This window comes from Alligator sinensis, unplaced genomic scaffold, assembly GCF_000455745.1.
Source record: "Alligator sinensis unplaced genomic scaffold, ASM45574v1 scaffold156_1, whole genome shotgun sequence".
Lineage (NCBI taxonomy): Eukaryota > Metazoa > Chordata > Crocodylia > Alligatoridae > Alligator > Alligator sinensis.
This window is the reverse complement of record NW_005841844.1, coordinates 1,835,853-1,848,385: the sequence shown is the minus strand read 5'-3', so window position 1 is coordinate 1,848,385 and position 12,533 is coordinate 1,835,853. Positions and strand designations below refer to the sequence as shown.

The window sequence follows — 12,533 nt, the reverse complement described above, 5'->3', positions numbered from 1 at the left end:
TCAGCAGGGCCTGAAGGAGATGACAGTAAGTACCCTAAGTACTGAAGAATCAAGCATGCTATTCTCTAGACAGTTTTGGCAGTAACCTCCATTTTGCTGTCTTCAAAGGGGGAATATTTGCCTCATCTGTGCCTTTTAGGTTCTTGGAATGCTCTTCCTTTTTAAATGGAAGACACTGAAGTGCTAGTTACTTCATGTAAAAACTTGAGACACTTCTAGCTCTTACCCCCACCAGCTCTATTTCTCCTGTTTCGGTGAAGAGCTTGCAGCCTCTCATAACTTGTTTCTGTATTAGTTGGGTAGTTTTCCTATACTGAAAAATGTGAGCAGTTAAGCACTTCTAGTGGATATAATCTGCTGTCTACATCAGCAGTTGAAATGCCAGAATGGCAAGTCCCTGGCCAAATCGCCAAAATATCCAGGGTATTGTAAGCTAGTAGTGAGTTTTGTTGTCATATTGGAAGGGTGCCATCAGGGCTCAATTGTACAGAGGAATTCGTGTCAACTTCGCCACAAACAAAGTGGTTGCATTAACTTTAACCCATACACTATATGTATATATAACCCCCCCCCCCCTTGCTTAAGAGGTGTGACAAGGAGTCTTCATTTAAAGTAATGTAAGTGGTTAATAATGGAAGTGCAGTGTTCTAGTGTGATTAATGATGATATAATCCAGTCATCCCTTTTGCTAAAGTCTCTTCTTAGCTTTGAGGATGACTTGTCATCCTCTAAGAATGGATTATGAATGGCTTGACTTTTCCTGGTAAAACTATTTATATACTAAAAAAGATTCCCATCCTCAGTGTTGGCATCTACTGCAACTCTTTTTTTGGGTGGGGGAGAGGGGGAAGAGGCATGGAATCTCAATCACAACTCTAAAAACTTAGAGAATAGGAAACAGATTAACACATGTAGTGGGTTCCCACACTTGAATTTCAGAAGTCTGGGGTTCTGTTTTAATGAAATCAGAGGGATGTCTTTAATCACTCCTTTATCCAGCGTAACCAAACCAAAAATGACAATTTGCCAGTCTCAGTGAGTATCAAAACTGACAACAGTGTATTCTTAGCCAAGGCATGAGGTTAGTACTTGAAACTCCTCCTGTAACCTAAAATGGAACCCATTAGTTTTGCCCCTTCAGGATAACGTGCACCTAATAGAAAAATATGCCCTAACTAAGAGTACTTTGTTTTCTACTTCCTGCAGTAAAGGATCAATAAAATTGGAAACTAGTGTTACTAATCATTTTTAGTAGTTCACCCAGCTACCTTTTTCCTCCTCTGTAGCAAGCAGGCTGCTCTGTTGCAGTAGTCAATATTTGACTTTAAGTATCCTGATGTTTCTTAGCTCTGGGATATGCTGCAAGATGTTATATAGTATGATTATATCTTGGATCCCCATCTAGAATTCTGCTTTTCATCCTGCCTCACCTTTAATTTCTTTCCTTTTATCCACGTTTTTGCTTGTCTGCATTCTGTGTGCTTTTCAGACAGAATAAATTAACTATTAGCCTGTGTTCCAGCATACTTTCAGAAAAGGCTAAGGTACTTTTAAAACTAAATGAAACTTCTATCCATTGTTCTTTTGAGGTTTCTCAGGTCAATATGCTTCTGGTAAAATAGCATACTATGGAAATATAAATACACCAGTATTAAAAATTGTTATAAACTTCCATTGAAATAGAATTAATTCTCATAATTTGCTCTGCATTTTAGCAGACTAGAATACCAACCTTTTAATTTAATCTCATCTGTTTCTTTACCAGATTTATGAACTTCAGCTCACTGTGGCATGAATAGCTGCATCAGTGTTTTTAAAATGGGTGTAAACTGCAGTTTTTCATGTTCTGTATATTTTATTTGCTAAATGTTTTTAACCAGACTGATTTTAAATTGAATATGTAGCTAGCTTCTGTTCTCTGGTGTGTATCTAGGGAAGAAGCTGTTGTTTGAAGCCTCTAAAATCTGCAGGAGCAAGGAACCTACTGAGAATTTTGGGTTTTTCTGGCTTTGGCATCTGTTTTCTATAGGAGCACATACCAAAATGTAAAACTGACTCGGCTTATAAAACCTCCATTATCAGCTCCTGAATAATGGAATAAACAAAGCCCTGTTCATAACTTAGGTTTTGTCTAGATTGTGTCTTAACTAGCCAGAAGGATTTGACATTAACTAGTATTTAAAGAAATCCAAGATCTGTTTAAAAAAAAAAAAAAAAATCCATCGTAAGCTTTAAATTCTAAGGAAACTAAATTTTAAAACTAGTACAACTTTGAAAAAAGTTAATAACTGCAAAACTAAAGAAGCCTTATTTTGAGAATAGTAACAGTGTCTGCCTTCAAGACCTGTCTTAAAATTTGTAGAATATTTTTTATCTCAATCATTTAAAAGAAACAGAAAACGCTGTGTCCCCGTCTCTCCCCCCCCCCCCCCAAAAAAAAAAAAAAAAAAAAAAGCATCCAACAGGTGCAAGCTAACTTGCAATGAACAAACCAGAAAAAGAAGCTATTGGGGAATATGGTTGGCGAGAGGCTTCATGAGTCAGATATTTGGAGGCATGTCTCTGTATTGTAGAATCTGTAGAAAATACAAAGCAGGTTGCAGGAGACTTATGAAATTGGAAATGGAGCAGGAACAGGAGATCTAGAGAAAGCTACCTCCTTCCTTCTCTATGGAGACGACTATCTCCATCATAAAGCTAACAAGTAACTGGTGCTTGACTAATTCTCAAATCTAGGTTAGTATAACTTACGTTCCCCTTCCTGAAAATTATTTTTATCATGTATGACAAACTGCTTATCTTGTTCATCTTTGAAATCCAGTATTTCATGGGCAGAGTTGCTATAAATAGAAGTAGAAAAGAAATTTCTCCCCTTCCCAGATAAATGAGAAGCTTAGCTTTGAATATCTAGTCTCTTTAGTGAACCTACTCAGTTTAGCTATTTCTCAGAAAGGCAAAGCAAAGCATCTGCTGCATTGCCAGAAGTGGCAGTTCATGCATGATCAAGCCAAGTGGAACCAATTTTTTTCTGTTCTCATCTTGCCCTTTTGAAATGTAGGAAGCAAGGTTTCTTCTGCCTGTGAGCTTTGTCAGCAAAATGTTTTGTTTTCTTCCCCCGCCCCGCCCCTGCTTTTTAATGGCCCCAAATTTTGTATTTTAGCATGTTTGAATGCATTATTTCAGCACTAAAGGCTTTACCCAGTGCACTTCCCCCCCAAGAAATATATAGTGGTAGGGGGCCAGTACTTTATAAATTGGTTAATACTGGGTTCCTAAATGGAGTATCATGATTTAAATAAGAAAGTAGGGAATTTTTGTTTTTTCTCTACGATAAACTTCAAGCATTTATATTTAGGGAAAATACTATGCTAACATTTGTTCGATTGTAAAGATGGAAAATACAGGTAACTAACACTAAAGTGATCACACATCCTAGTTTAGCCAGGATGGTCCTGGATTGCAGAGGCCTGTCCTAGCCAGGTGGTGAGAATTTAAAATGAGCATCCTGGAAATGCAGACAGGCACAGGGTGCAGTCCAGTGGGGAGGTGGAGCAGTGTGGAGCTTCATGATAGACGGGCAGACACGGCTGCCTGTCCACCATGCCTCCCCACCTCTGACTGCAGTAGTGCAGCTGACTGGGATGGGTGTCATCACTTTCCTTATTATGATCAGCCTACCTAACAGTGTGGTAACTTTGAATTCAATTAGGGTTTTTACTGATTTTTTTTTTTTTTTTTTTTCCCCAAGTTGTATATAATAAAAGAACTTGTGGGTTTGCTACAGCATTAGATAATTTAAATAAACTTATCGTACGTTGCCGGTTTCTGACTTGAATTTTTCTCTTTTAAAATAATTCTGTTTAACTTAAAATTCAGCCCTGTTTCTATTGAGTGCATTTGATGTCCAAGTACATCAACTCATTTGTTTAACATAGCTACATAGACTGCAGAGCCAAACCTAAAAGACATGTTAGATGCCTAATGGTGTTGGTAGGTCCTAGAGTGATGTATGGAGGGAGAACTGTCTAGTCCCTCCCTGATGTGTTGTTCATCGTTTGACACTTGTAATTTTGCTCTCATCACCTTCTTGACTCTCTCCTCTTACTTCCCCAGTTCTGTTATTCACTTTGACTAACCTATGTCTTAGTTCACCGTTGCATGCTATATTGTAAATATGTACCTCACAAGCTTGACATTCCACTGAGAAATGGGGGAGGTTATAAGTGGCCAGGGGAACTGAAGAGGTGGCCTTAAATTGGAGGTTCTTAATTTGTTCACTTCTGGGGTACTGCAAATGCCAGCCCTCCATGTGTTGTGGGCTGTACGTTTTCAGCAAGAATTCTTGGTGTATTAACCTATTGGACCACAGTGGCTGTGGGAGAGGGTTTCGCCTTGTCATGAGGTGTAGGACCCTCTCTTCAGGGATGTAGTAATCTGAATACCCCCAAGTAAGTGGAATCAGGCTTGCAAGGATGACGGGTCATTTCACATTACTAGACTCTGTGCCCACCACTCAGTCCTTTCACCCTTCTCTGTCAGAAAAACTGAGCTTCCCAAAGGCAAATATTATATTACCCTCTCGGTGATAACTGGCTTTTGTGCTCATTAACCTAAGACTATCCTAATAGTCCAGGCTACTTGGGAGTAACTTTTTTCCAGGATGTCACCCTACACACTCTCCTGTTGTCTTAATGTACCCCATTTGGTTCTAATATTTGGATTCTTTCCTTTGTTGAGATCAGACCTACTCTTAAGCCCTGGCCACACCATCTGTTTTTAAGGTCTGTCTCAGAATGTCTAATGTCTTCAGGGACTGCATGTGGTCTACAGGTAAAAAGCAGTAGCTAAAATGCTAGAAACTAAGCATCCAAGCCACTTGCATAGTAACTTCATAGACCAGTCAGCCTCACCTCAGTCTCTGTAAAAATCATAGAGCAGATCCTTAAGGAATGCGTTTCTAAGCACTTGAAGAAAAAGGTGATTAGGAACAGTTGGTATGGATTCACCAAGGGCAAGTTATGCCTGAGCAACTTGATTGCCTTCTATGAAGAGGTGACTGGCTCTGTGGATGCGGTGTACCTTGATTTTAGCAAGACGTTTGATATGGTCTCCCACAAGCATTGGGCTCAGAGAATAGTAATCAATGGCTTGATGTCTAGTTGGCAGCCAGCATCAAGTGAGTGCCCAAGGGTCGGTCCTGGGGCAGGTTTTGTTCAGTGTCTTTATCAGTGACCTGGAAGATGAGATGGAGTGCACCCTTAGCAAGTTTGCAGATGACACCAAGTTGGGGGCAGTAGTGGATACACTGGAGGGTAGGGCTAGGATTCAGAGTGACCTAGACAAATTGGAGAATTGGGCCAAAAGGAATCTCATGAGGGTCAACAAGGACAAGTGCAAAGTCCTGCACTTAGGATGGAACAACCCCATGTACCAGTACAGGCTGGGGGCTGACTGGCTGGGCAGCAGCTCTGCAGACAAGGACCTGGGGTTTACAGTGGACCATAAGCTGAATATGAGCCAGCAGTGTGCCTTTGCAGCCCAGTATACCATTAGCCTTCTGGGCAACATCGGTAGGAGTGTTGCCAGTAGGTCAAGGAAAGTGATTCCCCCTTATTCAGCACTGATGAGGCCACATCTGGAGTACTATGCTCAGTTTTGGGGCTACCACTACAGAAAGGATATGGACAAATTGAAGAGAGTCCAGCAGAGGGCAACAAAAATGGTGAGGGGGCTGGGGTTTGTGACTTGTGGGGGAAGACTTCAGTAATTGGGCCTATCTAGTCTAGAGAAGAGGAGATTGAGGGGGGCAGGACTTAATAGCAGCCTTCAACTACCTGAAGGGGGGTTGAAAAATGATGGAGCTAGACCAGGGGTTGTCAACTGGAGGTACATGGGAAGGTCCTAGGGGATGTGAATGAGTGGGGACAGTGCTGCCACTCGCCATTGTGTGCCAATGCTGCCTCCCAGGAGCAGATGGCAGCGCCCCTCTGCGGGCCACACAGGCACTGCCTGGCTGGTTGGATGCGGGGGTGGGGTGGGAACCTTGCTCACTGTCAGTTGCTGCCACCATCCACCACCCCATGCTGCTGCAGGTGGTTGGACTCGTATGACCTCCTGAGGGGGTCTAACCCTAACTTTCCAACCCTAACTTTCTATGATTATATGATTCTGTGATTCAGTGTCCTACTACAGGAATACTCTAATATATAGGAATTATCACACCGTCGAACTATTGGCGTTCTCATCAGAGTTCAAAACATGGCACTTGACTAGCACCAAAGAAAACAAGGAACCCTAAAATGGCACTTATTAATCTGTAATTAGGCAAGCCTTTTTCCTCACCTATGACAGTGTTTTGATTATGCCATGCAGTATGAAGATGGGAATTCCTTAGCAGTTTCTTATGCTGTAGAGAACTGGACACTACCAGTATAACGCTCAGAATTACTGACAACAAATGTGACCTTGGTTAACGATAAAACTTCTTGATCTGCACTTCTGACACCTGCCAACCTATAATCTCATAGAAATGTCTTTTCATATAACTCATGGTGCTTATTTCATCCTCACTGCTGTTTTCTTAAAGCTAAACTTCAGTCCTGTTCCTGCAGTTACCTTCATAGGGGGATTTTATATGCCTTCATGCAGACTTATTAGCACTTTTTAGGATGAGCATCAGAAAGTGATCAGGCCTGATTTGGTTCATTCGAAAAGTTCATATCCTTTCATATCTTAAAGTACCTATGTATGGAAGTAGCATGTGTTCTAAAAGTCCAAGCACTCCTAAAGAATTGCAGAACGCAGATAGCTTGTGTGTTGCAACCACTTACATCTTGTATTCTTAAATTGTAGATTCATAGAAAATTACAGTTGGAAGGGAACTCAAGAGGCCGTTTAGACGAAACCCCTGCTCAAAGCAGAACCATCCCCAACTAGATCATTCCTGCCAGGGCTTTATTGAGCCTGGCCTTAAAAACCTCTAGAGATGGAGATTTCTCCACCTCTCAAGGTAGCCTGTTCCAGAGCTTGCCACCCAAAGTTTTTGCTAATACCCATCCTAAACTTCCCTTGCTGCTACTTGAGACCATTGCTCTTTGTTCTGTCATCTGCCATCACTGAGAACAGTTTAGCTTCATCCTCTGAAATTGCCCTTCATGTAGTTAAGGCTGCTTATCAAGCCCCCGCTCATTAGTCTTCTGGTTTGCAAACTAAATAAGCCTAGTTCCTTCAGAAGTCATGTGCCCCAGCCCCTTAACCATTTTAGTTGTCCTCCACTGGACTTTGTCTACATCCTTTCTGTAGTGGGGGGGAGGGGCAAAAATGGACACTACTCTAAATGTGGCCTCACCAGTACTGTGAATAGAGGGGAATAATTACTTCCTTCCGTCTGCTGGCATCACTCCTACTAATACATCCCAGTCTCCTTCTTGGCATCAAAAGTCACATTATTGACCCATATCCAACTTATTGTCCACTATAACCCCCAGATCCTTTTCTACAGAGTTGCTGTTTGGCCAGTTGGTTCCTAGCCTGTAGTGGTTCATGGGACTCTTCTGTTCTAAGTGTAGGACTCTGCCCTTGGCCTTGTTGAACCTCATGAGATTCCTTTTGGCCCAGTCCTCCAATTTGTCTAGGTTGCTCTGAATCCTAGTCCTACCCTCTACTACTCTTCTTCCCCCCCGCTTGGTGTCATCTGAAAACTTGCTGAGAGTGCCCTCCATCCCATCTTCCAGATAATTAATGAAGATATTGAACAAAATTGGCCCTAGGGCTGATTCCTAGGGCACTCCACTTGATATCTGCTGCCAACTAGGCATCAAGCTGTTGATCATTACCCATTGAGCCTGACAATCCAGCCAGCTTTCTGTCCACATTACAGGCTGTTCATCCAATCTATACTTCCTTCCTTACTTGGAAGTAAGTATAGCTTACTTCCAAGAATGTTGTGGAAGACTGTATCAAAAGCCTTGCTAAAGTCAAGGTATGTCACGTCCAGTTTTCCTGCTTCCACAGCCAGTCATGTCATCATAGAAAGTGGTCAGGTTGGTCTGGTATGACTTGCCCTTGATTCTTACTGTTCCTGATTACCTTCTCCAAGTACTTAGAAATGGATTCTTTGTGGCCCTGCTCTGTGATTTCTCCCCAGGGAGTGAGGTGAGGCTGACTAGTCTGTAGTTCCCTTGATCCTTCTTGAAAGGGGGCACTATATTTGCTCTTTTCCAGTCATCTGGGACCTCCCCTGATTGCCACAAGTTTTCAAAGATAATGGCCAGTAGCTCTGCAGTCATATCAGCCAACTCCCTGAGCAGCCTCTGATGCATCCTGTCTGGCTCCTTGGACTTGTTCATGTCCAGCTTTTCTAAATAGTCCCTAACCCCTCTTTTTTTCACCAGAGGGCTGTTCACTTTCACCCCAAACCATGTTGCTTGTAACAGTAGCAAGGTGTATTCTAAAAGAACTTATTAAAAATTCCCTCTTTTACTTTGTGCATTTGGTGACATTTTTGTATATTCAGTTCTGCCCTTTCTTGTGTAATCACTTCCTCTTTTTTTATAAGAGGATCTTTTCACCAAGAGAATCAGAAGCAATAAAAATGAATCTTTACAAACGAAATATCTTCAGAAGTTGAATATTTGACTTGTGGATATGTACTCTATGGCAGCATTTCTCAACTCGTGGGTCACAAGACTATATGAAAGGGTCACTAACAAACTTTAAAAATGGATTGACAAACTTTAAGAATAGGTTCTCCTTTGAAGGAGAAAAATGTGGGGAAACCATGGGTTTCCCTTTGCAGGCTGGCAGAATTACAGCCTACAAAGGGGCTGCTTGCCCCCCCCCAGTCTTCCTCTCTGCCCCATAGACTGCGGGACTGGGGGTGAGGGCAGTGGGTCAGGAATGAGGGGCATTGGGTCAAGACTGGCTGTCTATGTTTACGAATGGGTCCTGGTACAAAAAGGGTTGAGAACCACTGCTCTAAGGGAATACATGGTCAATGTCACTAGACAGCATGTTAATGCTTTGATATATAGACCTCTAAATATTGTGGTTGTCAGTTTTTAAAGTTTATGGTATCAACTATTTTCATTTGTGTAAATGTGAGGTCTTGGGAATTTATATACAGCTTTCTGTATACTGCTTTCAGTGTTACCCATTGAGAAGGTTTTATAGGTAGGGAACTCCATGTAGATCACTTATTAGAAGTGTTTTGTTTGCAATTGCTTGGACTTCTCAAACTAAAAATTATAGTATTTTTTTTCTTTACAGTGTTCCATTGGCAAGCTACAATAATGGGACCAGTAAGTATTATGAATTTCATGTCTTAGTGCAAGTATCATTTGAAATTGATTCTTCCTTAATTATTCTTCTAATTGAACAAAATGATTCTTTGCCTTTAACAGAATGACAGTCCCTATCAGGGTGGGGTATTTTTCTTGACAATTCACTTCCCAACAGATTACCCCTTCAAACCGCCCAAGGTGAGTGGCTTACATAAATCTAATTTAGTGCTGTGGAACACAATCAACATCATGGAGCCTCATTTGATATATTCCTTCTCCTGCAGGTTGCATTTACAACAAGAATCTATCATCCAAATATTAACAGTAATGGCAGCATTTGTCTTGATATTCTACGGTCACAGTGGTCTCCAGCACTAACTATTTCAAAAGGTACCTCCAATACTCATTTAATCTTCTGCTTTTAAAGTGACATACTGACATGTATTTTGTACTGTTATGTAAAAGCTACTGTGCTGCTACTATGAGCTGCTTATAGTAGCAACTTTTTAGTTTTGTGTTCAAACTTTTAGCTCAGTAACTAATTTGTGAATCCTGGATGAAAAATATACATCCATTTGAGCATTAAGCGCGGTCTCCCTGTAGCCAGTAGGATAAATTATAGGCTCACTGGTGTGTAGTGAGAGAATTAGTCACAACCCCATTCTTAGTTTGTATCTTGGTATAAATGCATTTGAACCATATACTGTTTATGGGAGTTTAAGATTATATGGAGCAAGAGTCCCCCTGCTTAGAAAGGGAAAACATCTCTTATGATCTGTATCTGAATACCTAGACATAATAAAATAAAAGTTGTTAAAAAACAAATTAAATGTGCTGATGTCAGGCTTACATGACTGCTTCATGAAGCACGCAGCTTAATCAGAGAAACATAGTAGTAGCAAATCTTCTTAATAGCGCAGTAATCTTTTAAACTATTGCCCTACATGTCAAAAAATAAACCTTTAATTTAGTGTGTGTTTCTTGTATGGTGTGTGTGAGACTAGAGGGTTTTAATTTATGAAGTATTAGGACATGTTGCTTGCCCACGTTAATGACAATTGTTCTTCAGGATGATGCACAGTTGAGTTATGAAGACTCTTAAGACCAGATATTTCTAGAAATATATCTAAAATGCACAGGGAACTGTCTCCTTTAACAGCTTTATCCTCCTGGGTTTGCAATCCAAGCTATTCTTTCTACTAAATCTATATCTTGATGACTTCTCGGTTTGTGGCTTGCTTCCATTAAAGTGTTTGGATATATTTGGCAGCCTATAATATGATAAGCTTTTCCCTGATTACATGGTCTTTTGCTCTCTTCTCTTGTGTTTATACTCCTTTTCTGCCTGCTCCCAGCAGGTGCTTCTCTTGCCTAGTTTCTTTCTCTTTTTTTTTTTTTTTTTTAATTCCAATACATGTTATCCAGTTTCCTGGTTTTTTTTCCCATTAAAATGCTTTGCTACCTCTTTTTTCTTTGCATAGTAAAATTTCCTAATGGGGGCAGCTATGCTGGCTAATTTTGAGCTCCATGTCCTGTTCCTTACCAGGGAAGAACTCCCCTTTTTACATCTGAGAAAGCAAATGGAAACAAGGAGTTAGTGTCACATGACCTGCCCACTTGCTGTGGACCAGTGCATGAAGTTGAAAGTGAAAGATGTCTTTAATACATGCTGTCTAAAGGGTTTGTTGGTATTGATACTGCCTCTTCAGCTGAAGTCTGACTTAGTCTAATTAAGCTGCTGACTTACAACTTAATACAAGTTTCTGCAGGCAGTTTATCAAAGCATACAAGGGTAGATACTTTCAACCACTGTCACTGTAACTTCTCTTGTATGATTTCATTTTTCTGCAAAGCAGCTGTTTTTCTCCATTTTGAGGAGGGGCCCCAAGTGGAGCAGTGCAAAGAAGGGGGTGGGAGAGTGTAAATTGCATCTTCTAACATGAATGAGAAAAGAGGAAACCAGCAAAGCTGGAACCAGGACAGAAAACAAAACACTAAGAATATAAGTGCCATACTGGGTCAGACCAGTGGTTCACCTATCATTGAACTGGGTATATCTAGAGTGATCTATCCCCTATTCATTACTTTCCTTGGAATCCACCATCATTGGTTTTGAGATCAGTCAGATGCATCTTGGTTATTTGTTAATAAATCTGTCACCAGGAGTTAGCTAACCACTTGCCATTTTTTAACAGATATTAGTACTGTATAAAATAGTGTCATGCATCTTAGTCCTAGTAAAGTGCTTTTTTTTGTAAATTCATCAGGTGGATGCTGTTGGCGCTCAGCATGCTGGGATTCTTGAACTTGACTGTCTGTTTGCTTCTAACCTTCCTTGGGTTTCAGTCTCTCTAGTGTTCTTAGTATGGGCTGTCTGCAGCCCGTACCAAGGGGATGCAGGTGTCCTTATAGCCCAGCTATCAGGCTTTTGAACAAGTGTAGACTTGTCCAGAGAGAGCCCAGTTGTTTCAGCATGCAGTTTCTCAACTCTCCAACCTTACTGTCACTCATTCTCTGTTTTATGGACATTTGTTTTCTTGCTACTTGTGAGCATTCTTTTTAAAAGTTCATGATTCTTTCTTTTATCCCTGCTTCTTGCAGGGGACTTCTTTCCTGAAACAAATTGGTTCTCCCTTCATAACACCTGAGTTAATTAAATTCTCCTGCATTTAAAATCTTTGCATTTAAAAAAAAAAAAAAAAAAAAAAAAAGGGGGCAGTCTATAGAGGCTAACTTTTGATTGGAAAAATGTAGCAGGTCACAAACTTTGACCAGAATTCATTCTGCATGCTCTTAAGGTTTGGTATTCGTATCTTGTGGGGAAAAGAATATGCTACAAAGGAACATGAGCTCTGATTAAAAATGGCAGAAATAAAATAACTCTGCCACATCTGAATGTAGAAGCAAACTGTTTGGTTCTCCAGAAACTCTGGAGTTTTGAGAAACTTCTGTTCTTGGTACAGAATCAGATAGAGAACAGAAACTTCATATATTCCATATGAAATTCTGGTACCGTTTTTCAGGGCATAAGACATTGGAAAGTTTTGGGGGAAAGTGGTGTCCCTGTAGTCCTCCCTCTTCTCCCTGTTGCCCATGAAAGTTGATTCATAGCTGCAGTGTTTCTTGTACCGATTTCTGAACTGTCTGATGTAGCCACTACCTAAACAAGTTACAGAACTAAATGGTGCTAGCCTGATTTGGAAAGTCAGTTCACATCTTGCTTTCAAAGCAGCTTTGGGAAACATCTGTGTT

At 40.7% G+C, this 12,533-nt stretch overlaps 1 protein-coding gene across 1 annotated transcript in view; it reads left to right on the top strand.

Annotated features, from left to right (window-relative positions):
- The window catches only part of UBE2D2 (ubiquitin conjugating enzyme E2 D2), a gene marked incomplete at its 5' end in the record, with an annotated part of 57,772 nt that overhangs the window by 15,638 nt on the left and 29,601 nt on the right, over window positions 1-12,533 (top strand). Inside the window, 3 exons of the mRNA XM_025206159.1 lie at window positions 9,268-9,299; window positions 9,402-9,479; window positions 9,566-9,671. Coding sequence (XP_025061944.1) covers window positions 9,268-9,299; window positions 9,402-9,479; window positions 9,566-9,671 — 216 coding nt within the window. The remainder of the gene's footprint in view (window positions 1-9,267; window positions 9,300-9,401; window positions 9,480-9,565; window positions 9,672-12,533) is intronic.